At 43.4% G+C, this 26,000-nt stretch overlaps 1 protein-coding gene and 1 pseudogene across 3 annotated transcripts in view; both read right to left on the minus strand.

Moving 5' to 3' along the window:
• Positions 1–2,301: 2,301 nt before the first annotated feature.
• LOC140617598 (BCL2/adenovirus E1B 19 kDa protein-interacting protein 3-like pseudogene) lies at positions 2,302–6,098 on the minus strand (annotated as a pseudogene).
• Positions 6,099–9,057: 2,959 nt separating this feature from the next.
• NTRK3 (neurotrophic receptor tyrosine kinase 3) overlaps positions 9,058–26,000 on the minus strand; it is a 391,483-nt gene continuing 374,540 nt past the window's right edge. For all 3 annotated transcript variants that reach the window (XM_072799286.1, XM_072799279.1, XM_072799295.1), the window contains one exon: positions 9,058–25,727. In XM_072799286.1, coding sequence (XP_072655387.1) covers positions 25,542–25,727 — 186 coding nt within the window. In that variant the 3' untranslated portion in view covers positions 9,058–25,541. The remainder of the gene's footprint in view (positions 25,728–26,000) is intronic.

Raw genomic sequence — 26,000 nt, forward strand, 5'->3', positions numbered from 1 at the left:
CCCAAAGGAAGTTTGGAGGGAGGCTGCAATGTATGCTCAACCATGTGCATATATGTGACTATAAGTCCTTGAGTTTCGAATTTTTTCTTTGTTTTTTTTAAAGATTTTATTTATTTACTTTAGAGAGAGAGACAGAGAGAGTGTGCATGAGAGAGAGCATGAGCTGGGGAGTGGGGAGGAGAGGCAGATGTGGAGCTCAATCCCAGGACCCCAGGATCATGATCTGAGCCAAAGGCAGACACTTAACTCACCTTGCCACTCAGGTGCCCCTGTAAGTCCTGTGAGTGTACAACATTGTAGAAATAGCATGAGCTTCAGAGTCAGGTCGATCTAGTTTCAAATTCCACCTCTGCCATATACTAGTTGAGAGACATTGGAAAAGTCAATTATCTCTATGAGACTCAGTTTTCTCATTTAGAAAATGGGAATAAGGGCAGCCCTGGTGGCTCAGCGGTTTAGCGCCACCTTCAGCCCAGGGCATGATCCTGGAAATCTGGGATCGAGTCCCAAGTCAGGCTCCCTGCGTGGAGCCTGCTTCTCCCTCTGCCTGTGTTTCTGCCTCTATCTCTCTCTGTGTGTCTCTCGTGAATAAATAAATAAAAACTTAAAAAAAAAGAAAATGGGAATAATAAGGTCCACCTAAGTAGCCAACAGATGGATCTTAAATGGTAGTTTGTACTTTTTCCTGCCCCTTTTAATCACATAGTTTTTGGCCCAAGGATAAATTTTTACTTTTGTAAAATTTAGTCCAGTTTTGAAACTCTGAAAGCTTCATTAGTGGCTGCCTGTAACATTCTCCTTGTGTGACAGTTAGAGAAAAATAGCCATGACCAGACTGGGAGAAGCCGAGGAGAGATGGATTAAATTTGGGCAATGCTTGGAAAAGTGTGGAAGCCAGACTTTTCTTTTATTGTTTGATTTAATGAATCTTAAAGGGGCTTCACCTTGGGAGGCACAAATCAATAATGTAACGTTAGTGTTGTCAGGGGCTTTTATGTCCACTTCTACAAAGAGAAAGTCTCCCAGATAACATCCAAGCCCAGCCAGGGAGGCATCGGGTTCTTAGAGAAGTAGATGATGGAGACCACTTGCAAGCAGGTGAGGAAACAGTTGATGGTGGTGATGCTGGTGATAGTGATAATGATGATAATGATGATTCCTGCCATTTATTTAAGCCCACTAATTGCAAGACCCTGCACTAAACACTTTGTGTATGTCCTCACACAACCCCATACTGTGTACTAAAGTTGACATGACTATATATCTTTTACATATGAAAAAAAAAAAACAAAAAAACTGAGGCCAAAAGAAGGTAATGGCTTGTCCAATATCCCCAGTCAATTAATGGATGAGGAAGGCTTTGGGAAAATAAGAGATATTTTTCCTTCCTACATGTTCGAGAGTGGTAATAAAGAAATCAGAAATTTTCCTTGAGAAATCCTCAGAGGCAATACCTAATAGGAACAACATTTTCTTTGCAGTTAGACAAACATAGGTTTGAATTCTGCCCTTGCCTCATGCCTGATTTTTTTCTGTGGCAAGAAAAATGAATCTTTCTGAGATTCAGCCTTCTGAGCCCAGTGTCCTCACCCGGAAATGTGAAGATAAAAATGGATAAGTCAGGGGGGCCAGTGAAGCATCTGACTCTTGATTTGGGCTCAGATCATGAGATTGAGCCCTGCATCAGGCTCCACATTCAGCAGGGACTGCTTCTCTCACTCCCTCTGCCTCTATTCTCTCTCTCTCTCTCTCTCTCTCTCTCTCCCCCTCAAACAGAAGAAAAAGAAAGAGAAAAAGAAAAAAATAGATAAGTCACGGGGGTGGTTAATTTGACTCAGTGAGGGCTTGTTGAGGTGCCTTATGGTGCACAGGACATGCTTGGTGAAAGTTAGCTTCTTTCTCAGGGGCCTAGAAGAGGGGCCAGAGCAGGGAAGGCCCTGGGTAGGGGTCCAGATGGACACCAGAGCTGACGGGACTCCCAACTGTGGGTATAACACCAGGAAGACAACACAACAGTATGAAGGAAAGTGGCCTCTTGTCTCCAGAAAAAAATGTGAAGTTCCTAGGAGAAAGATGAAGCCATGTTGTAAAAAGTGTCATGTAGGCAGCCCAGGTGGCCCAGTGGTTTACCGCTGCCTTCAGCCCGGGATGTGATCCTGGAGACCAGGGATCGAGTCCCACATCGGGATCCCTGCATGGAGCCTGCTTCCCCCTTTGCCTGTGTCTCTGCCTCTCTCTCTCTCTCTCTCTCTCTCTCTCTGTCATGAATAAATAAATAAAATCTTTAAAAAATAATAAAAAATTAAAAAATAAAAAGTGCCACGTGCCCCAGGGAAATTTGTTGATCAGCTATCTGTGGATGGAAAATCCTACATTTAGAGAGAAAAATGCTATCATAACTCTTTCTAGGTCTTCTGGCTGATTTTGATCTCTCCCAATTTAACATGAGAATCTTTGTGGACATTTGAGAGTGACTTCTCACCCTAACACATATGATTATGTTTGAATCATGGAGACTTAACCATGATGAGACCATCAACTCAGGATGAGTGAGTCCAACACTCTCTGTCCATATGAACCTATGCCCCATCCAAGAGCAAAGACCAGTGTTCCTTTGATCCCACCTGTGGACTAGAAAAGGAGGAATAAGTAAAATGACACAGTTGCCATCCTTCAGGCAGAATCTAGCATGCTCTATATCCCACCCACCAGACCTGCTTTAAGTGGCCAAATACCATGTTGACTCTAAGGTGCTTTTTGTCATTTACTCCCACTGGTTCTAAATCTCAAGAGATATTCATCATAAGTCTCCATATCTCTAACACATCCACAGGTGTCTGGCACAAGGCACAAGAAGCAATTGTGAAGTCTTCTCACTTTGGGATGTCAGGGCCCTAGCCTCACGCTGGCAGACAAAATGAGGGACTTAGAGCCCAGCGTATCCCAGAAAAGGACAGAATCCCTGATGAGCATACCATCAATAAATACTGGAGCAGATGCCATGAAATTCCAATCAGAAGAATTTATAATGTGAAGTCAGATATTATATAGTGAGAAATAAATAAACAGAAATTGTCAGTCAAACTCCTGGCAGCTGGGGCCAGCATCAGAGGCAGTAAATGAACTAACTCCATAAATCACATTTATGATCAGCCCCATTGCACATAATTTTGCCAGTGGGGCTTTCCATTATGTAGCAGGAAACAGTGGCTTGTTGCATCCCATAGAGATAGGAAATGAGGATAGCCAGTGTGTCCCCGGTGTCAGACCATGATTGAAACATCACCCTGCTCTTGAGGTCAATGTATGCAGAAAGGTCTTGGGAGAAGGGTTCTGGCTTCCCACCTGGAGTAAAATCCAGGAGAAGGTCAAGGCTCCTGCTGAATTCTGGCTAGATGTATCTCAAAGCCCTAAAACTTAGCATACACAAATGAGGGAAAAAAGGTGAGAAGTTGACTCGTTCTAGAAGGAGCATTGTGAGTCTCTTTATCAAAAACTTTTCCCTTAGCCATCACCCCAAGTCACAAACTAAAATTCTGTCTTTCTTTGACTTCCCTCTGCATCTTATTATGCCCTTGCTTTTAGCCATATAGACCGTCTTCTGTTGACTTCTGTGGGATCCAGAGTATGAGGCAAAGTCTCCAGACTCTAGCACATTGTAATACATCTAACATAAGAGCCCTCCTCAATTTATTACATAAATAAATGAATGAATGATTATCCTAAAAGAGTCTTTCAAACACATTTCTCTTCTGTTTTCTTGGCTTAGAATCCTCCACTGTGGTCTTGGGCAAAAGTTTCTATCTATGTGATAGGAAGTATACAGTGGTAATTAAGACTGTATATTTCATAGGCTCCTGGGTGACTCAGTGGGTTAAACATCTGCCTTCAGCTCAGGTCATGATCTCAGAGTCCTGAGATCAAGCCCTGTGTTGGGCCCCCTGCTAAGTGGGCAGTCTGCTTCTCCTTCTCCCTCTGCCCCTCCCCCTGCTCATGCTGTCTCCCTCAATCTCTCTCTCTCTCTCTCACTCTCTCTCTCTCAAATAAATAAGTAAAATCTTTTTTTTTTTAAGACTGTATATGTTAAATCCAACTGCTGGGTTCAAACTCTACCTCTGCCTCAAGTAACTGAGCAGCCTTGAACAGTTACCTAACCTTTGAGGCTTGATTAGCACATCTATGCAACAGAAATATTAATATCTGTCCCTTCTGAAAATAATTAAAGAGAGCTTGGCAAACAGTGACTTTTGACCTAAGTATGAATGTCCATTATTCAGTCCTGGCACCATTCCTATTCCATGGTCTCTTTCCATTATATTGTGGCATTTGTCAGTTAAGACTGTCGCTTGAGCTGGAGCAACAAAAGGAGTGTGTGCAAGTCCTCAAAAGTCTGAGGAGAAAAGGACTATGACTAAGATACTCAAAGATTTGTCGATTCAATCCAAGAATTGTGCTTTCCCCTGAGGTTTGGCTACCAGACAATGAGCTATAGTCAAAAGATGGCCTTATCCAACAAATTCTCCCAGACTGTACCATCCAGTTCTCCATAATAAGACTGAAACTCCCAGAGAATTTTCCAGGGAAGATGACCCTCCCTACTTCACTGCCTTAAAGTCATTCTCTGGCCCTTGCAGCTCATCAGCAAGTGGCAAGCAGGGCAGTAATTAGACCCTCTGCTGAGCCCTGCAGTGGCGATTTGAATAATTGAGAACATTGCAAGCCTTGGTGATGGAGGGAAAAGAGAGGCTAAAATAGAACATCTCCCTGGTTAATAGCTAAGTAACCTTGAGCATCCCAGTAGGATGAAGGCATAGAGTATGGCCCAGGCTAAAGAGCGCCCCCCGCCCATGCCTTGAAATATTAAGATATTGTGTTCTGAGAGGTTCAAGCAGCATTCCTCGTGGCTTCCTCTATATATGTCCATAATCCATGCCATGAAATTTTTTTGTTTGCTTAAAATAATTTTTTATTGCCCAGGATATTTTTTTCTTGTGTCTTATTTTGTTTGTTTTCTTTTTAAATAACTATAAATTCAAGCTTAGGGAAGCTTGCTTTGTCTTGGAAGAAAAAAGAAACAGTAATAAGAAAGCTGTTCTATCATTTGCTAACCTGATCACATTTTGAGAGAGAGATGGTAGTCATCTTGTAAGAGTAAAATTTATACCATGAACGATGCAGGTTTAAGTCTGGTGGCACTAAAAGGACACAATAGCATTGTTGACAAAATTATAATCTGCTGGTGGCATTTGGGGAAAAGAAGCTCTTGCAAATTTCTAAATAACAGTAAACTCTGTTAGGAAATTCTAAAGTGTCTTACAGGCCAAAAAGGGAATGAGGCTAGTAAAATGCCTCAAAAGAGTTTGAATAAAATACTGGATTGGAGAGTTACTGGAACTTAGATATGTAAAAATAGGGTGGTAAGTTGGGTCATGCTTACAATGGTCTCAAGTTCGAATAAACTACTGTGACAATACACCACTTCACAGGCCACACGCTTTTCCAAGGCTGTTCTTTCCTTTCCTTCAGTAGGTGTTGGCAGAAGGTGTGCTCAGTTGCTTTCCAATATAGATGCCTAGCCCCAAAGCCAAAACATGAGAGAGGAAAAGAGACAGAATGAACACCTTAAGGAATTCTGCGGAGAAAATACCCCCTTTATTCATGGCCCCACTTTTCCTCATGCTTAAAGGACGGAGCCTTTGGGGTGTCTGAAGTGGAACTCCTTAGGTGGAATGTTTTCAGGTCTACTGGACCAGTCGGACACCCAGCCTACACTTTTCCTCAAAGCATCAACTTCTTTCTCTCCTTCTGCAGCCTCTTCTTCTGACTGAGAGCTATGGTCCCTGCTGGTGTGCATCTCCACATCACACATAATCTGCCCATCTTCTTGTAGGGAAGGGCTGTCACAGTGAGAGCTGGCTCTTGAACTACTCTGTCCTGATTCATGCTGTGCATCCAAAAGAATCTTCTCCATGTCTCCATTGTGGATACAGGATGAGGAAGGTACATATTCTAGCCCCCCATTTTTCCCATTGCCATTATCATTGCCATTGCTGCTGTTCATGGGTAGCTCCACCCAGGAACTGTTGAGCCCGGCTGGCGGGGGCAAAGGCTGTTCACCTTCCTTGCAATTGTTGTTGTTGTTGTTGTGGGGGGGCGGTGGCTGCTCTACTAAATGAGACTACATTGTCAGGCTGCTGAAGGAGCTGCGGCGCAGCAAGACCATCTCTGGTTCTCAGGCAGCAACACCCATGCCAAGAATTAACCCTTCACCAAGGACATCAGCTTTGACAAATTTGCATCTCCACGTTATGTTTAATGAGTGCAATCCTGGCACTTCTGCTATTGATGCTATGAGAGGCAACCTCCAGGTTTATTTTCAGGAATGGCAGGTGCTATTTCAGAAGTTTGTTGGGTGATTGCCTCCTTGTGTCACCCCTGGGGTGATGATTTTTTAAAAGCATGATGTCTTTATAAAACAACAGTATTAGTTACATCTTTCAGTATTGAAAGAGGCTTTTATTTGAGAAATTGGTCCAGTTTTTATTTACCTAAGAATCCTAACTACAGGTAGGTAGTTGAAAGAGATTATCAATCAAGGATCTTCCCTGCCCAGAAGTCCATAAATGTATCCAATTCTTGGATTCTCATTCCAAAATAAATGCCAAATAATAGATTACAAGGATGTGAGGACACTCTAAAGTACAGATGTGAGTCCTTGGGGCCTTTGACCTTCCTGTACAGCAGGAAGGACCCCTCCCCAAGAAGGATGGGCTGAGGGTTTCAGGTATGTGGGATAAGATCTACTGTCTCTCACTGTACTTCAATCTGTTGCCATCACTGGTCTAAATAATGAAAAAAGCCAAGCAATCAGGCCTAGATTTTAGAGGGCATTCCAAATCCTACCTTGAGAAGCGTCTACAATTGCCTTCAGTGGCCTACTGCTAACACTGATGCTGCCATAAGAAGTCACCAATGCAAGACCAGCCACAGACTGGGGAGAAGAGATATTTACTCACTACTTCCATGCTGTCAGGTTGTTCAGAATTCTGGATCCTGAGTAGTTTTGGTAAGTGAGGTTCATGAAGCATAGTTGTGGCACTTTGAATACTATAAAAATGATCTGGGATCCCTCGGTGGCTCAGTGGTTTAGCGCCTGCCTTCGGCCCAGGGTGTGATCCTGGAGACCTGGGATCAAGTCCCACACCAGGCTCCCTGCATGGAGCCTGCTTGTCCTTCTGCCTGTGTCTCTGCCTCTCTCTCTCTCTCTGTGTCTCTCATGAATGAATGAATGAATGAATAAATAAATAAATAAATAAATAAATAAATAAATAAATAAATAAATTTATCTGGGCCTTTAAGAATGAGAAATTCAGTTCAACTCAACAAATGTATATACTTAGTATATTAAGTATATACTATGCACATATCACTATACAGACAACATCAGCCCTTGCCTAGAAAGATTTAATTCAAGCTCCACTTACTTACCAGAAAAAGTATATATACTGAAGATTTTTGTTCCAGGTCTACAAGGGCCTAATCATGACCTTGTAAATTATATGACAGTGTGGCAAGGGCCAGATGAGAAGTATGGTTTATCACAAGGGACAATTGAAGGAGAACTGTTTCTGTTCTTTAGGTATGCCAGCTTCTTTCAAAGGCATATAACCTTCAAAAAGGCCACTTGGGTTTATTTCCATTTGGAGCCATATATATTATATATTTTTTGAAAATTGCTATGAGCAGGTATTCTAGGGATAACGACATGTTTAATACATGGAGATTACAGAGAGATTTCAATTGTCTTCTGAAACCCAAATGTGGTATTGCAACTTAATCCTTAACAGTGGGCTTTGAAGGGGTATATGCTTAGAGAAAACAGACAAGTATACCATTGGGTACAGACAAGCAGCTGGTCTAGAAAGGGTTGGCACACAACCTAGGCTCTCAATTTTCCTGAATTTAATTCTTCTTTTAATATCATTTGATATTGTGTGATAAGATTTAAACCCTTCAACTGGTAGCTTTAAACCGTGGCAACATTGCCCCCCTGGGGGACACTGAGCAATATTTGAAGACATTTCTGGATGACACAGCCTAGGAGGGCAACAGAGAGGAGGAGGAGAGCTTCTAATAAAAATGCTGATAAACATCCTAGAAGGCACGGGTCAGCCCCCCACAACAGAGAATTCTCTGGTCCAAAATGTTACCAGTGTCAAGGTAGGGGGACCCTGCTTTAAATATTTCCAAATCTCTGTTGACCTGTCACAATTGAAATTACAACCTGAACCTCCCTGCCTCTTTCCCACAACCCATCAGTGCATTTGAAAGAAATCAATGGAAGGAAGTCTTGAAATCTCATCATAGGAAGTGCATTATATGAAGGAAAGAAGAAAATAAGATGTGGAAAAAGGAAGGGAAATTGGAAAGAAAAGAATAAAGAGAAAGAGTTTTACAGTAATTAGGTCTTTGAGTACCTGGGTAGCTCAGTCGGTTAAGTGGCTGACTCTTGATTTTGGCTCAGGCCATGATCTCAGGGTTCTGGGATCAAGCCCTGCATTGGGTTCCATGTTCAACAGGAAGTCTGCTTGAGATTCTCTTTCTCCCTCTGCCCCTCCCCCCACTTGTACTTGTGTGCTCTCTCTCTAAAGTAAATAAATAAATATTCAATTAGATCAAAGAATCCTAAAATCTCTGGGATAAAAGAATATCCATGGGAACATATTTTATAGTATCTTAAAAATGTAACTGAAATTATTGTAACTAGGAGATTGAGGAGTGACAGGATAGCTCAACGACATAGAGCTGGGCCCTGCCTCAAATCATAAAAGTGTGTATGTGTTTCTTGAAACATTCATCTCAATCCAATATTCATCTTAGGAACTACCTTAAACATTGTGTAAGCTACTTTTGCTCTCAGAAAACCTGGGTCCCAGCTCTCAAGATGATACTGGATCCTATAATCTTTGCACACATTTGGACTTCATCAAACTTCAATCTACCTTTAAACCCAACACTCTTCTCTACTAAATAACAAATCCAAATAAAACAAGGGCATTCATGTTTTATACTTTATTTGAGAAGAGACCCTACATAAACTATGTCAGGAGGATACAGGTCTACACACAGTTTCATCAATCAATAAATGGATTTGTTAACATAACATTGAAGATATGATACCATGAGCAAGACAGACATATGACCAAGAAGTATTTACAACTATCACATATGATATATTTATACTGGAGATGGATATATACATATATACATGTACATGTGCATATACATACATATGTCCATACATACACACACATATATACATATATATGTATAAAATGTTTTTAAGCAAAAACCAAGAAAAGAGTTTGTCTTCTTGTAGCAATTAATCATTTGAAAGTGAAGAATGGTTGGTTTTCATTAATGTCATGGTGTTAAATCTCTGCCCCCACATTTAACTTCAACACTGATAGATTCCGATGAAGACGTATGTTTGCCTTGGGATGGAAGCATGAGGGTGAAGAATGAGGTGATGGGTACGGGGCTGAGTGAAGGACATGCACAATGGGAGAAGTGACCTTTGGTGATACCATTAAATCATCCTTTTGTATTAAACATAAATTATTAATACAATTTAAAAAAATAATTTTCTGTTTTCTTTTGAAGTTGGAGAGGAAAATAGGGTGGGGTAGGAAATAGAGAAAGGGAGGGCACTTGCCTTTTCAACACATCCCTCAGTACCAACTGAGAACACATCCTCCTACCCTGGGGCCATCTTACCAAGTTAGAATCCATATTTTTTGCATAAACGACACCTTTACAAAAGAATTATATTTAAACCATGAGCCTCTTCTCTGAAGGCAAATACAATCATTTTAACTAAATTGATTCTCTCACATTTGCCAGGATGTAAATAAACTTAGCATAGCCAATGGATTTATTTGTCATAAAGGAAAAGAATGGAAAAAAATTGTGCCTCAAGGAAGGGTTACTATTAGTAAAACCCAGTTTACTGAAACCTCAGTCACCCATCTTAAGTTAACAACTTTGGGATCCAAATAATGAGAAACAAGTATAATCATCATGTTCCAGTGGCCTGGGGAAAAAATAAACAAGGATCATGATGGAATATTTCTAAATCATTAAATAGAACTGAGGAACAATCCATTGTATTAAAATAAATGATGTAAAATCCACTTGAGCACACCTCAGCTCTGCCGCTGTCAAGGTCTCCTCCATGAATGGTGACTTGGCTGTATTATATCCACTGTTGAACATTTCCCAAGCCATGCCACATTTTCCCCCCTAAACTCTGTAAGATTAGCTTGGCCTCAGAATGAGTGTGTGCATGTATCACGTGTCCACATGCCACGTACACCATTGTTCAGCAGTTGCCATAATCCAAGTAACGCTTCAGATGGCCAATATATTTATATAAACAGTAGGAAATACACACAAACACATGGGATCAGACAAGATATAATCACTTTACATATATTTAGTACAGAAAGCTTAGGGATAGGGATGAAAATCAGCTATAGCAGCACCTAAACTTCATTTGCAAAATTCTTCTCTGAGAATATAACATCCTACTAGTGCACTGAAGTAGGTACCAGCTGATTTTCCAGATATTGAAAGTTTGCTGCACAACATCAGCCTAAAGATAAAGGGACATGTAATGTCCAGTAGGAAACAAATCAGTGTACATCATTTACACGGCAATAAATCCTTCATTTCCCTTGAAATAAGATATGTAAAGTAGCACTTAGTTTAATACAAGTTTTGTTCTGCTTTAGACCTAGCTGTAAAAAGCCATTCATGCAAAAAATTACCTCCAGTTTTAGCTGGATGTTTAAAGGACACTTCTCCTTAAAACAAATCCCTTTCACATAGGGAAGGGGGAAATAATCCCACTCAAGACAGCCAGTGTTGACTGACAGTGGAAAATACAAGACTTTGGTGTTTGTAGGGCATTTTCCTTAAGAACCCAGAAGTAGCACTGAGCTCACCTCTAAGTAAGCAGAGGGCTAGACGTGCCCTTGAATGTTGTAGGAATTTTCCAGAAAAAGTATTGAGAACCTCCATACAATTTTATTCTCTGGCCTGTTCCCTCCTGAGGCTTTCATTGGCATCACCTCTACTTCTAAAGATGTCTGCTTCTGTATCTCCAGTCTTAGACTACACTTCTCCCTGCCCAGTGGATCATTTGTTTCCCACCAATCTACAACTCCTTCCTATCTGTTTTAAGGGAAGGAAATTTCTCTTACTAAGCTTTCCTATAGCTGTTGCACTATCATCTACACATTCTTTCTAAACTAAGATTGTTCGTTGATTTCAATATAAAACAAAGCTCCACCATCCTAAAGGACTTGAATAGAGAAGGTTTGACCCTGCTTTCCCCTAGGTATCACACAAATAATCTAGAGGAGCTCATGCCTTTCTTGCATGGCAAGTGTGAGCCCTGGAATGGGACACCCTCAAGAGGACAAGGAAAGAGAAAGGATGGCTTCTCCTCAGACCCACTCCAAGGTTAAAAATCACAGTTTCATCAAACTTGTTCCTATGATATCTGGCTCTAGCCTGTTGCTATCACTTGTGGTGCTATCACTTGATTTATCCTAAAAAGAATCATAGACCACTAAATGTTATGAATTATGAGAAACAACACTGAAGGTAGAGGGGTGGGTAGTAGAGAGGGTACAGAGGAATATTCGGAGCCTTGGGTGGTCCAGAGGGAGTTGAAATTGAATTTATTTAACATCTGTGAAATAGAAGACAGTATTTAAGATAAAATCTGCAGTAACTGTCTTGCTTTCACAGCCATGGGGCCATCCTGACAAAAGTGAGGAGGACACAGCTGATTCATTAAGGAAAGACAATGCTACCTCTAAGATGGCATCTATGCACTATTGTTCTAAATGACAGCTGGCCAATCACAACACAAAGTGAAAACTTTGCTTCTGTTATGCTCATTTTCTCATTTTCTCAGGGACTCCCTTCAGTGTGGCGTGACTGAAGTTTTTAAGAAGCCATTTGCATTGTTAAAGGCAAAGTTAGCTGCTGAACAAGACTCAGGACTGAAGAGATGCCTCTGACGTTCAAAGCAGTGTCCCGCCCCCCACCTCCACCCCAGTTTCCAAAATGCCTACCAACAGCATCATTAGCCCCTTTTTTTGTCTCCAAAGTTCATAGCTCCTGTTCAACTCCTCTGAAACACTTCCTACAATGAATACAGAATGAAATGTGGACTCATGCATTGTAGGAATTGCACAGACATTTTAAAAAGGAAGAAATTGCCAATGATCAGTCCCCCTTGTGGGAGTTTACAAGTCAATGGTGCCATGTGAGGACTTTCTGCAGGGGCTTCCTCTGCCAAAGTCCTCCATTCATATCTAAGGGTCTTTCTTTCCATTCCTCTGAGCCAGGAGACTTGGCCGCATTAGTCCAACCCCCATCATTTGTTAGCTAGCAAGTTGAGAATGTGACAGAAACAACTAAGCCACTGGGCTCAGAACTAAATAAAAGATGTAAACACCTGAATTTAAAAATTTAAGTCTTGCAGATTGAGGCCCCACTGGATAAGAAATAAAGGAAAAACCTATCCTTCCTTGCCTGGAAGGCTAATCAGGATAGAAGGCCTTGGTTCAATTGAGGGAGGTGTTTGCTGTCCCTGGTGCTGAAAACAGATACCCAGGAAGAATCACTGGCAGGCCAGAAACTACGCCTTCGTCAGATTGAAAACTCTTTTAGCAGATGCTGACTTTAGGTGGCAGGTCCCAAAATATGTTTCAAATGTCTCTTTTTATTTTTATTTTAATATTTTATTTATTATTTATTTATTTAAGTCACAGACAGAGAGAGAGAGAGGCAGACACACAGGCAGAGAGAGAAGCAGGCTCCATGCACCGGGAGCCCGATGTGGGATTCGATCCCGGGTCTCCAGGATCGTGCCCTGGGCCAAAGGCAGGCGCCAAACCGCAGCGCCACCCAGGGATCCCTAAATGTCTCTTTTTAAATGAGACATTTGAAGTACTATTGCCATTTTAAATGAGAGTAGCCCCTAAGTGGCCCTAGTTTTCTAGCAAGACAGAGTTAATGCATTGCCATAACACCAGTGGGAAACTCTTCAAACTTCCTCCCCATTCATTCCCTACCAGCATATTCCCTCGTGTGATTCCAGGACACCTAACTCTTAGAAAAGAAGACTACAAATGGATGCAGCTAGGGGCTGCAGAAATTGCCCACTGGCTTCTTTTTCCCAATACCAGTTACAGACATGGGATTAATTTGGCTTGCTGTGATTAAATGTTCCTGAAGGAAATATTTGGATAAAACTATACCACATACTGGAACATGGTCCCTGAATTCCTCTCCACACCTAATTATATTGTCTCATTTTGAGAAACAGAGCAGAGCTTTTACTGTGTTTGAGAGAAGATCTAAATTCATAATCGTAACTACTTCCTAACTGGCCCCATACCCCCTTTCAGCCAACACACACACACACACACACACACACACACACACACACACAAAATCTTAGAAGTGAAACCTATTTGAGAAAGAACATGAATCTTCCCTTAATAGTACACAAATCTTTTCCAGAGAAAGCAGGACTGCTGTTTTCTCTCATATTCAATGTGAGAGTTTTCTTGTCCTGACTTGCTTTCTTTTCATTGTATTTTGACAATGCCCTTGAGCTCACCTGCCATAGCCCACACACATAAACAAGAAGGGTCCTTGACTCTGTGGGGCCACAGGAAATTAACATGGGTCATTTTGGTTGCCTCCAACTCCACTGGGCTTGGGGGAACTTTTGCTTTCAGACATGAACTATAATCAATCTTTTCCAGCCTTGAAAAGGAAATATCCCAATGGCCTCCGAGAAAGGCTAAATTCTCAGAGAGAGGAAAGGGGAAAAAAGCATTAAAATAAGTTCTTCTTGTTCTTGTTAACATATTAGATCAAATTTTCCATATCCAGTGAGGTATTTCTCAAAAGATGCCTCTGAAATCCTTAAATAATCAGCCTTGTCACTAGGAAGTTACACACTGAAACGACTTGTTCAAGGCAGGCCTCCACAATACTGTGAAGGAGGTTACCGCCTCAGGATTATCAGAATGAATTATGGAACTCTGCCCTAAACCAGTTTGCATTCTCCAATTTCACACCATAATTTAAAATCCTAGTCATAACCCAATTTGGACTCTCATTTCAAAGAAAGCTGAAATGCTTTCTGTCTGCTAGACAGCTACAGGGGGAAAATCATCTGGACAGAGGTCCAACATGAAGATGTTGCTTTTCTATATAAAACAAACAAAAATGGAGCCCTATATAAAACAAACAAAAATGAGAAGCCTGAACTTGAGCAAAGTATTTGTAGATTTGTTAGGATTTCAGGTATTCGGCTTTATTATGATTCCTTTTTGGAGTGACTCCCCCTTTTTTAAAATCATCCACAGCTCTTAGTTACATCACACCTGGTTGTGGCTTGGAGATCTAAAGGAAATCACACTCCAAAGATTTAACTTGCCAACTAGTCACCATTTGCAAAGTACTTAAAATAGTGGCTGATGTTACAAACACCTAGGATTTTTTTAGGGCCTGTAAATGACTTCACTGCTGTAACCTTGGCAATCTGGCCTCAGGATTTACTGTTGAAGGGGGGGAAGGAGGTTCATTTTCAATCAGATGCATTTCTCAGTGGGAATCCCACTCACACCTATTTGTTGGTGCTCAAGGCTATCAGAAGTGTGGTTTAGCATTTGGTTTTCACTCAAGCAGTTCATTCTATCTTAGGGTTATTTCCCCATGTACAAAATGCTGGCCCCAGAATGAACATAATACTACTTCAGGTTCATTATTACTTTGGGTGCCTCCTGAAAAATTAGTTTTACCACCTAATTTATACAGGAAGCTTTCTATAGTCTTCAGTTAAAAAAACTTTACACTTAAATCTACAGAATTTCATAAAATCAGCAATATGATACAGAGTTAAATGCAACAGGAGATGCCATTTTGCTATAAAATGTCCAGGGTTCCAGGCCTGAAAACAAAACCTACCAACAATCCCTCTTCAATGAGGGATGAATGGGTAAGCTGTCCTCTTTCTGCTTGTATTTTTGTAAAGGTATTCTCCATCTCTCAATGCTCAATGGTCATCATTCAAAGAGAAAATTGCCAATGCTATAATTCTAGAAACCAGACTGCAGGAGGGATTTCAGAAATTTGAAGGAAAAGCTTTTTGTGCACCTCAAAACAAGGCACATTACAGAGCAGCTCACAGCTCAGCACCAGCAAGCCTATTTGCAACACTCACAGCCCAAGAGTGGGTCCTATGGTGCTCACAAGCACTTTGACAGCTATGACCTCATTAGGTGCTCATTATAAGCCTCTGTGACAGGAAAGGGGTTGTTAGCAGCTTTTTTGTTGATTAAGAAACTGAGGCACAGAAGGGATAATGCTTTTCAGCAGAAGTAGAGCTCAGAGGTCCCCTCTCTCCTAGGCCCATCATCCTCCTCCACTTCACTCCCCATTTTAATCATAGACAGTATTTAAAATTGACCCCATGTCTTTCCTAAAGAAATAAAAGTGAAAAAAATTAGAAATTGTATTGAAAATATTAGAAGGCGCCCAGGAAAGAAAACAACAATATTGAACTATCCCCAGAATTATGAAAAAATTGTATTTTTAAAAAATAGGGGTTGGGTTAGGCATGATGAAATTGTTTTAATAGTAAATGTGAAGAGTTGATCATTGTTCATTATTGTGTTTTCAGAGCCATGTCAAGGACAGAGTTGAAGCATCTATTCATACATAATGATCTGTGGAATAGAGGGTCTAGTGTTCCGGTGATTTCTCCAGTGATTTCTTCTACCACATTGTTCCCTAAAGAGGGAGCATGTTCTCAGGTTCATTTCTGTTCTTATGGTATAAACCTTTCTCGTGCTATCACAGTAAAGATCTCATTTGATAGAAAAAGCCTTTTATTCCCTTCAAGATTTAGATGCTGCAAATCTTTGTGTCAATATTATAGCCACTCGCTAAATAAATAAAGACTTTGCTGACATATTGCGCTCCTATTTGATAGGGGCAAAGTGTACTCACATAGGTAGGGGCCTGGAAAACAAAAAAGAAAACCATGGTTTGTCATTTACCAGTGTATTTAAAAGTCAGGGAAAAAAGCCAGAAAAATTTGAAGGAAAAGCTGTTTGTGGCAGGCTCTCCTTTCCCAACCAAGCCGGAAGGAAGGGATGACTTCAAAAAGACAGACTACAGCATTATAATAGGCTTGTTGTTCCAGAGTCTCTTGTGCAAGAGCAACTGATGAGGTGCTAATGAGGAGCTAATCACTTGGTCCACAGAGCTGGAAAGAGACTGAAGGATGGCTGTGAGAGCACACTGTTTTCTCCTCCAGAAACATAGGCTCAGTCACAAGTGAGGCTGATGCTCAGGTGAGGGAAGAGGGAGATGGGCTCAGAGGGCTTCCCCTGATTTTTCAGAGATAAAAGCCAGCCTTTAAGGGGTGGATTCAGGGACATTGGAAGGACCACAGGAGTTCAGAGTCTGGACAGCTTTCCATGGCAGGTGAACTGTCTGCACAATGAAAGGGGGGTGACTCTGTAGAGTGTGCACACTTGTTCTAGAGGAGACTTGAAACATGCTTTATTGATCCTGATCAGAGCAGTGGGTGAAGTGGATCGGCTTGCCCCTTCACTGGAACCAGAGAGGCGGCTAGTCTGCAACTGGCAGCCAGCTGCCCCCTTGTACTAAGGACACTTCCACTTGGCCAGGATAACTGAAGTGACCTGTGCCCAGTCACCCACCAAGTAACACCCAGTCCAGTCTGCTCACTTCCAACTCAGGATGCCTTTCATGTCCCATGGAAAGGGAAGATCTGATTCTTTCCCAAGTTCTGATTCAATCTGAATGTTTGAGTTTTCTACCTAACTGCTTCAGCTCCAAGATAGCTTCAGGAATCTGTTTGAACTAATTCACATTTATTTCTGTACTTAGTATGTATTCTTCAAGCTTTCCCACCCCCATCCCCCAAAATTAATTAAATAAAATCTGCACCAAGGTTTGGTTTGGTTTGGTGTTTCTCCTCGAAAACTAGTCCAGCCTTTAAATATAAAGGCTCTGAAAACTTAGGATTTAGTCTCCTTTGAAAAACCCCAACTCCATAAATGACTCATAGTAAAAAAAAGTCAAAAGCTGTGTGATAATTACAAAAAAAAAGAGAGAGAGAGAGAGATGAACTATAGATAAATTTAAGAGGCCACATACCTGGAGCACACTTATTTGCACATACATTAACACAGGGCTCATTGGGAAAAACAGAAAGCCCACATTGACTTGTTGGATCATATTGGACCAAGAGGGGTGTAGATGTATTTGCGTGTGTGTCAGGGATGGGGTGCATATGTGTGCATGTAAACAATTATCATAAGTAATGAAAATGAAACGTGAATGTAGTTTGCACGATGTGAGCTTGAGCTTTAGAACAAAACATAACACTTATAATTGCTTTTAAATAAAGTCATCAGGTTTGCCTCTATATGACTGTGACATTACTTGGCCCAGAAATCTATTTTGCCCAGTCAATAAACACAATGTCCTTGAGCTGGCTTTCATTTTTCCTAAAGAAATATCTAAGAACATACAAGGAGATTGTTACTCATATTCCAGGCAAGAGGCAAAGTAGGAAAAAACGATTTCAGAGAGAATCAGGATCAGTAAAACCCCAGAGAAATATGTTCTCTGGACTTCACAGTATTCTAAAATCTTGAACTAAGTTTCCCAAGACACCTGTGATGATGTGTTGCAGTGCTAAGGAGTCTGAAGGTGGAGGTGTCTTAATCTAAGCTGCCTATTCCTAAGACTTTTAATGTAATAGCGTTAATTTGTAAAGAAGTTGTGATTTCAATTTTGAGGTTTCTGCTAGCCGCTTACGTCTTGATGTGGTACCACACAGTGAGTTAGAAAGGGGAGCGGATTACAGTGGAGCCCACCACTCCATAAGGAGAAAGCTGACAAGCTGGGACTTAGAGGACAGATGCACACTCTGTCCCAACCAAGAGAAGAGGAGCAGGGACTACCTTTCTCATAAGGAAAATAGGAAACACCAGCACAGACCCAGCGCAAGCCCTTTGTCCATCAGAACCCACTACTCCCCTGGCTACCTGGCAGCAGTTCTGATCTGTTGCATCCACACCTAGAATTGCTGCACCAGGGGGGAGGAGGGAGGCAGAGCAGGGCTCACTGATGCAGAGCACACTAATTCTTTATAAACCATTTCACTTTGTGCAGCACCGAAATATGCTGCAAAGCTGTTTGTCATCAGCAGAGTGGCTTTCATAACTGATGTGCAGTCCCCTCAGGGAAAATCAAGACAGTGACAACCACTGTCACTCCCACTGAACAGAAAGCTTGGCTCAGTACTGTGGTCAGAGAAAGGTTGAAACTCCCTTTCCTCAGGTCAGATCCCAGTCCTGGCTTCTCTGCTCCTGGAGGCTAAAAGTTCATGGATGGAGAGAGCAGTGGGTGGGAAGGGATGAGGGTTTGCTGAGGGTGGGCCACTGAGAGTTCCAGATAGGATTTGTGGAGATACACCACTTGCATCTCAATGAGCTTTGCAGTAAACTTCACTGCACAGAGGTTAATCTAGATGTCAACGTTGTCTGACAGCACTAAAATTACTCCGGGGCAGGGCTCCTTCACAAGTCTTAATATAACAGTCAATTCCATCCTGCCTGCAGGAAATGAAGGTTTTCTGCTTTGTGTGCCGAATCATTCAGCGCCAATTTTCTCACTGTTTGAAGTCCTAACTGTTTGTGGTCCTGGAATTCACCTCACATTAAGACTTTCATGGAGTTTGAGAAGCTGGATTGTCAGTCCCATGGAAGCAAGAGGATAGAGCCAAAAGGGGAAAAAAAAATGTAAAAAGCATAAAAATGAAAGAAAATCTTCTTTACTGAGATTTACTTCTCTTCTGCATAAAGTAGAAATCAAATCGCCTGGACCAGGTTTATGTATTCACTCCAGAGGTGGGCTCAGAGTCATCGGCTAAATGTCACACAGCTGTTAAGTGTAGATAGAGCATGGAGAGTTCTCCAAGAAAGAAACACGACATTTCAGGAAGCTATTCATTTGAGTATACACTCTTCTTAAATGAAGGAATAACTATCAGACCTAGATTTGAGTATTGGCATTTCTCATTGGGCTTTTGGGAAACTGCATTCAAAAAATATCAGAGAATGAGTGGATATCTGGGCTTTCAATCTTCCTTTGGACTTTGAGGAAAGATATTTAATTGGTCATTGTCTAAAGTGAAAAGAAATCAACTCTTCTCAAAATATGTCAAACTGGAAAGCAAGACACCTAAGCAAGTGCCAAGGCACTTCTCAGAAATAGATAACCAATAGGCCTTTCCTCATCTGTGTTATCTTGTTGTATCTATAAACTTCTAGCTTTGTTGGCCATAAGTATCTCTTGCAAGCTACAAGTTTGGGCCATGGCACTGCACACAAAGGGATGTTTACATTGGTGACTAGAAAAAATTAACAGAGCTTACTCCCCTGCCTCCATATGATGGGAAATAGCTCAACACACTGGTTTAAGACATCATCCCAACTGCAAATATCAAACTGAACCTTGTTTTAAATTTGGAACTTAATTAGCCAAAGAGGAGGGAGAATCTGGATTTTATTACTCTGATCAAGAATTTCAAGTATTTTTGAGGGGGACTTCAATCTCCATAGATCTTATGAAATCAGAAAATGTCTATGTTGGCACACTAAGACTTAGGGCAGAGACATCTCTTGTTGCAAAGTATAGAATTGGGGGGGGGGGGCGGCAGTCAAGGAAACTATACTTGAGGAGATTGCACCAGGGAAATAGACTCTATTAGAAGCCAAGATTCAGATCCTCAGGGTTGACCAGCCTATGCTCACAACAAAAGACCTATCACCCAAAGTAGTGACACTGATGTTCACCACATCCACCACAGTCACCCTTCTGAAAGAGTATTATCAATATCTCACATTCTCTCTGTCCCATCCCACCTAGGGGGTGGTTGTACATGTATCCCTGGTGAATTCAATGCCAATACCCAAATGGAGTATGGTATAAATCATTTCTGCATGGTCATCTATCAGACTGCCAGGAGCAGAGATTTTCAGATGCCCAGAATGTTGTCACCAGCATAATTTAATTCAGGGAGCACCAAATGATCAAATTTTACAAGATGACATATTTCCCAGTAGCATCACTTTGACTGGCTCTCTTAGGCCAGGCCATCTCTGGATATCTCACCCCCAAGGAATGTAAGGCTCAAAAAGACAAAGCATCAAGGAATCCATTTGCTGGCTCCAAGCAGACTTTCACTGAAGCCAGTCCAATTAAAGCTATAGATGCAAGAATATAATGTGTACAGGCCTACACTTCCCCTCAGATGATGATACCAGTGATATTAAGCAACCCCAAAGCATTTTCTGGAGTCTATACTGACATCTTAAAAATGATACAAAAACTTGGAATTTCCCTTTAGAATGTAAGTGTTGGCCAAAAAATTTTATTTAGTAACATAGAAAAGTTTGGCGTACCAGGGACCAAAAACAAAGTGGCTATGGCACCAAGCCGTGGGTTACAGGTGCCATTTCTTGCTGAAGGGCAAAGGCCATCAGGTATTCTAACTGGTTGTCTCCATCAGAGCTGACAGTAGCCATCCCAGAGGCATTTGAGGGCAGTTCTCTAGACCGTGGGCACGTGGGCTCATTCCACCAAGAACTATAGATGTTTCTTTGCGCTAGACTCTAGCAAAGCACAAGGAGGATCCCAAAGCTCAAGACTGTCCATTGCAGTAACCACACCTCGAATGAGCTAATACTGCTGCTGTTTGGTTTGAAAAAGAAGAGCAAGGACGCCACTCTGCAGGACTGAAGGGAAAGGACTTTGGTGAAGAGTCCACAACTTAAAACACTGCCCTCTTTCCAACTTCCTACCCCTTTGAAATAGCAGGTGAAGATAAACATCTGTCGGTTTTTAAGTTCAGGCTACCAGTGGCCTGCGCGAGAGGTGGGCAGGCCTGTCTCCCTACTACTATCTTGGAGTAGTTTCTGCCAGCTTAGGGCATGTTGGTGGTGAATGGAGAAGCTTGCGAGCTGAGGAGGAGAGCCTGTGGAAGTCAGCCACAGGGCCCAGGCAGCAGCTGGAGGGCTGGCATGCCTGGCTCCCCCCCACCAACATCCCTCCAACCTAAGGATCATGGAGTCTTTTCTGTTTGCCTTCTATAATCAATGTCTTGCCCTTGGTAACTTTCCCAACTCCCCTTCTTTACCTGCTTCTCATCTCTCTCTTATTTCTATAATCAAGTGAAAAAAAAAAAAAGTAACATCAGAACAGACTGGTTTGGTTTTTTGTTTTTTTTGTTTTTGTTTTTTTTTTTTTTTGAGTGAGAAGGACCCTAAGGATATCTATTCTAACCTCTTAAATGCCTCAGATGAGAAATCTGATAGTCTGAGAGATTAGCGGACCTGGCTAAGGTCACCCAGGTAACCAAAAGCAAAGCCTGGAGTTTCATTGACAGTCTCTCCACATCACTGTATACTCCCACCCAAGCTCCCATGTATCCTCTACCATCCCGGCATGACTGACTCACTTCCACTTTTGAGTGGAGTCTCACACAGCCCTGGAAGCTGGCTGTCAGCTCTCTTGTTGGTGTTGATTTCTGTAGTATTTAGCACCAAAAATATTTACACTAGTATATTCCACAAAGTAAGCATCACTAGAGAAGAATGGTAAGGTTCAATCTGAAGCCAGGAGGACCAAGCCTCCCATTGTCTCCAGTAGAAAGCCTTTCTCCAGGGATGATCTGTGTGTGATCTGCTGAGTGGAGGAACGTAAATCCCTCTTCTGTTAGCAAGAGAAGGCTTAGTGAGTCTCAAGATCCACTTTGGGGCTGGGGAATGTAATGAGAGGGCAGCATCTGGGACACATCCAAAGTCAAGAACAGGGAAGACACTTGGCCAAGCCTCCCTAATCCAAGCGGTCTCCAACAGCAGGCCACTGTCACTCAACCCAGGAGGGGATCAGATGAGGATGACATGGCAGGACAGTCAGCCTGGGTGACCCACCAGGAGCTTCCACCAAAGCTCACAAATTTGGTCTGTATCCAGCCTCGCCCTAAGAGCTGCTCTGGCATATGTTTTTTGTTTTTTGTTTCTTTAATGTGGATTGTGGCGTGGAGGGATGAGAACTGGGTGGATTGGGGTGGCCACACTGGCTGAAAGGATGTCATTTTTAAGACTCATTCAACCACATTAAGCTCTTTGAAAATAAACAGATAAATAGGCATTTGCCAGCACTTTCTGGTGTACAAAGAGGCTGGGGGTGGAGAACGAGACCAAATGAGCCCTTTGGGCTGAAAGTCACCTCAGACACTTCACACTGTAACGTGGAGGAGTATCTCATGGGACCCATGCATGCCCAGGTCCACGAGCCCCTGGGAGCAGCTGTCTCTGCCTCTCACTCCCCCCAAGCCTGACAAGGGCCACCCTGGCATTCCAGGGCGGTGACCCAATGCTGTGAGAATCGAAACATTTCAAACCCCGCAGGGGCCAGAGATTAACAGGCATCTCTCGTTTGACAGGAGCCTGAGACACAGGACAGGAAGTCTCCATGGTTCTTCTCACCACAGGAGGAACAGTGTCCTCTGCTTGCCCCCCAGGGCCCTGGGGTGCTCCTTCAGTTCCCACAGTGTCCTACTCTCTGCCTCCCTCACCCTCCAAAAAGCTTTTTATTTTTTTACCTGCTTGACATAAAATCGACATGTACCCTCCATACAGAGAGCATACATAACAAGGGAGGAAAAAGGCCCATCCTCCCTCTCTACTCCTTCTTGCTCGGCCACCCTTCATTCTTCCACTCTTAGGAGAGGCAGCTGCTCAGGGTGGATGTGACAAAGCCACATCCCCATACAGTACCAGGGCCTGTGCAATCTGACTTTGGTCTCCTTCAGGGCTCCTTGCTCCTGAAGGAACTAGCTTCTCCCATTAGGCCATGATGCCTTCACACCCTGAGTTGAAAACCTAGCCTGTTCCTCATTCCCAGCTGCCCAGGAGCTTCCAACCCTTTCCCATGCCCCATGCTTCCCTGTCTATCAGCGACCATGAAGTTCTAGAAACACAGCCTATGAGATGGAAGCCACACAGGGTGTGTTTGGGGGACACTATCTATTCTGGAGTTTGTTTTGGCAGCAACAGGAGCCTTGGAGCTTCACGTCTAACCAGAAGACCCTTCTCCCTCAAGGCCCTCTGTCCATGAACAGCTTTCCTTTCATTACCCTGCTCAACATGAGACTGCGTACATAGCTCATCCTGCATTAACAGCCCCAGAATAGGCCCAGGGCCTCCATGCACAAAGACAGGGGGGATAACTGCCAGGGGACAGCCAAGGGTTCCTCTGACGTGGTCAATCCACCTAGCTCTCCTCAAAAGTCCTCAGGGATGGGAACCCAGCACAATGCCAAACCCACATCAAACCCTGGTTCCCCTCCCACCCAGCTGAGCAGCCTCACTGATCCCTGACTCCCAACCAAGGCCAACAGTCCAAACACAGCTCTTTTCTATTTGAATAAAAACATTTGTTCATAAAAAAAAAAAAAGAAAAAAAAAGAAAAACCACAAATAGAGGACTTAGTCCTAAACCCCATAGAGACGCCCACACTGAAGCTGACCGGGCCGCTCAAGCTGCTCCAGCCCCTCAGGCTGACAGGGCAGTGTGCCGGTCAGAGGCCCCCTGGAGGCCCCCAGGGGGCAAAGGCCAGTCTATTAGGTAGCTCTGTGCTTGGGGTGAGATGGATGGGCCAGTGAGCTGAGAGGGCCCTGTCCTCTCTCCGGCAGGAGGGCTCCGTGGGGGCCAGGCCATTGCCTTCCAGGGGCATTTCATTGTCACGTGTCAGGGAGGCCCAGGGATCTGCCCTTGTTACAGCCCTTGACAGCAGGGCTAGGACTGCAGCCCAGAAGCCTCCTTCTCTCTCGCTGGTCAGGGCTCCATCCTCATTAAGATGCCAAGCCTGTGGCTGTGGCCAGGCAGTGGACACCTCCCAGAGAGGCCCCAGCCCCTCCCCCACCCCCAGCCCACAAAAGCGATTTTTCAGCCCCTGAGTGTTCACAGCAAGCTCAAAGGCAGATGCATCAATCCTTCCAGGGGCTGGAAACGTGAGGAGAATGCCAAGGGGCCGGTGCAGGCACCAAATAGATTCTCCGCTGCCAGCTCCTGCCCACTCCACGGCCTTGCTCCCTGAAATAAGCACTGCCCCCCACTCTCGCTAGACCTGGCTTCCTTCCCTGGCAGTGAGGTTTACCTGGGACTTGCAAGAGGCCCAGGAAGTGGGGGCTAAGGATCTAGGGTGGGCAGGATGAGAAACAGGATACGGAGGGGCATACCTTAAAATGACCTACAAGGAACAAAGTCTCCTGCTATTGGAACCCTGCTGTGTCCACATCCACAAGCAACATGGGGAATATTCCCTACGCCCCCAAACTCCCCCAAAGGCCTGAATGTGGGAGGTGGGGCCAAGGAGTCTTTCCAGTGAGGAAAAGATGGAGGCAGTGCCTTGATAGGGAAGGTTCAAATTTCACTTTTTCTTCTGTGGTTAAGCCCAGAACGTCCAGTTCTTGAAGTTCAGAGAACAGATGACACATCTCTTTCAAACTGAGGAAGGAACTTGAGCATGGTTTACACCCAAGACGGATGTGGTCCATTGTCATCATGGTTTTGTGGTCTTGTTGGTTGTTCAGTGTTTAGTGGTAGGTGCCCTCATTGACTTCCAAAAGCATCAGGACTCTACTTTCTAGAATGGGCAAATTGGAGAATTGTCTTGAAGTGGAGGAAAGGGGAAGGCGTGGAGCAATACTCAGGGGAGACATGAGGGATTCCAGAGCCCCTGGGCCGATGTTACTTCCTGCTGCATCCTGAGAGCAGTGGATGAGGTCTGCCCATGCACCTGTGCAGCCCTCAGGAACGGTGGAGGGGTACCACACAGGTGCAGGGCATCACCTGCACAGCGGTGATTTGCACTCCAGCCCAGCGCCTCCTGTCCCAGCATGAAGACGGTCTCTGCGTCATCACGGTCTTCCGCCCCAGAAAAGCCGGAGCCAAAGAACCATGGGCTCCAGCTTCGGTCAAAGGGAACTGCCATTTGCATTCATAACACTTAAGATTTTCTGAGTTGTTGTTACAGTCTTACGGTTTCTGTATCAGCAGTTTCTCTCTGTATTAGAGAATGTATCTCTCTGTGGATATAGATAGATAGATAGTTAGATATATATATAAATATATATATATATATATTCGCCAAACTGCCTTACAGGTTTTTTTCTTTCATTTTTTTCAGTGTTGTATATGTAGCAGGCACTTGAGTTTATGAAGATGTTTGCTTCAGTCAGGATGGAAGAAGGGAGTGTGAGGTGGACGAGGGGGGATGTGAGGCCAGGAGAGAGGAGGCAACAGAGTATGCATCCGTGACCACTAGCCACCGACCACTAGCCGAGGATGTCCAGGTAGATGGGGGCGGCTTTCCCCAAAGCATGGAGGACTTTGTAAATCTCCTTGATGTTCAGCCGCTGCTGGGGCTCCCTCTGCCAGCACCCCAGCATGACGTCGTACACCTCTTTAGGGCAGACTCGGGGCCGCTCCAGCACCCGGCCTTGGGTGATGCACTCGATGACCTGAAAAAAATGAGGAGAACAAGGACATTACAACCACAGACCCCTGGGCCCTGTGGCTCACACTCAGCAGTAGGCAACGACATTATGGAGGAGCTTCTGTGCAGAGCCGGGGTGTCCACCTGCACAGGCAGAAGGCTGGCTGGAGACAGCGCTGAGTCTCTCATTTGTCCCAGGCAGGCTGCTCTCTGGCCATGCTCACCACTGCCTTTTGCACCCCACCTCTTGAGCCAGGCCTTCATGGATTCACACACACACTCCTCCCTATACTTGACT

This window comes from Canis lupus, chromosome 2 (genome assembly GCF_048164855.1).
Source record: "Canis lupus baileyi chromosome 2, mCanLup2.hap1, whole genome shotgun sequence".
In the NCBI taxonomy this organism is placed as follows: Eukaryota; Metazoa; Chordata; class Mammalia; order Carnivora; family Canidae; genus Canis; species Canis lupus.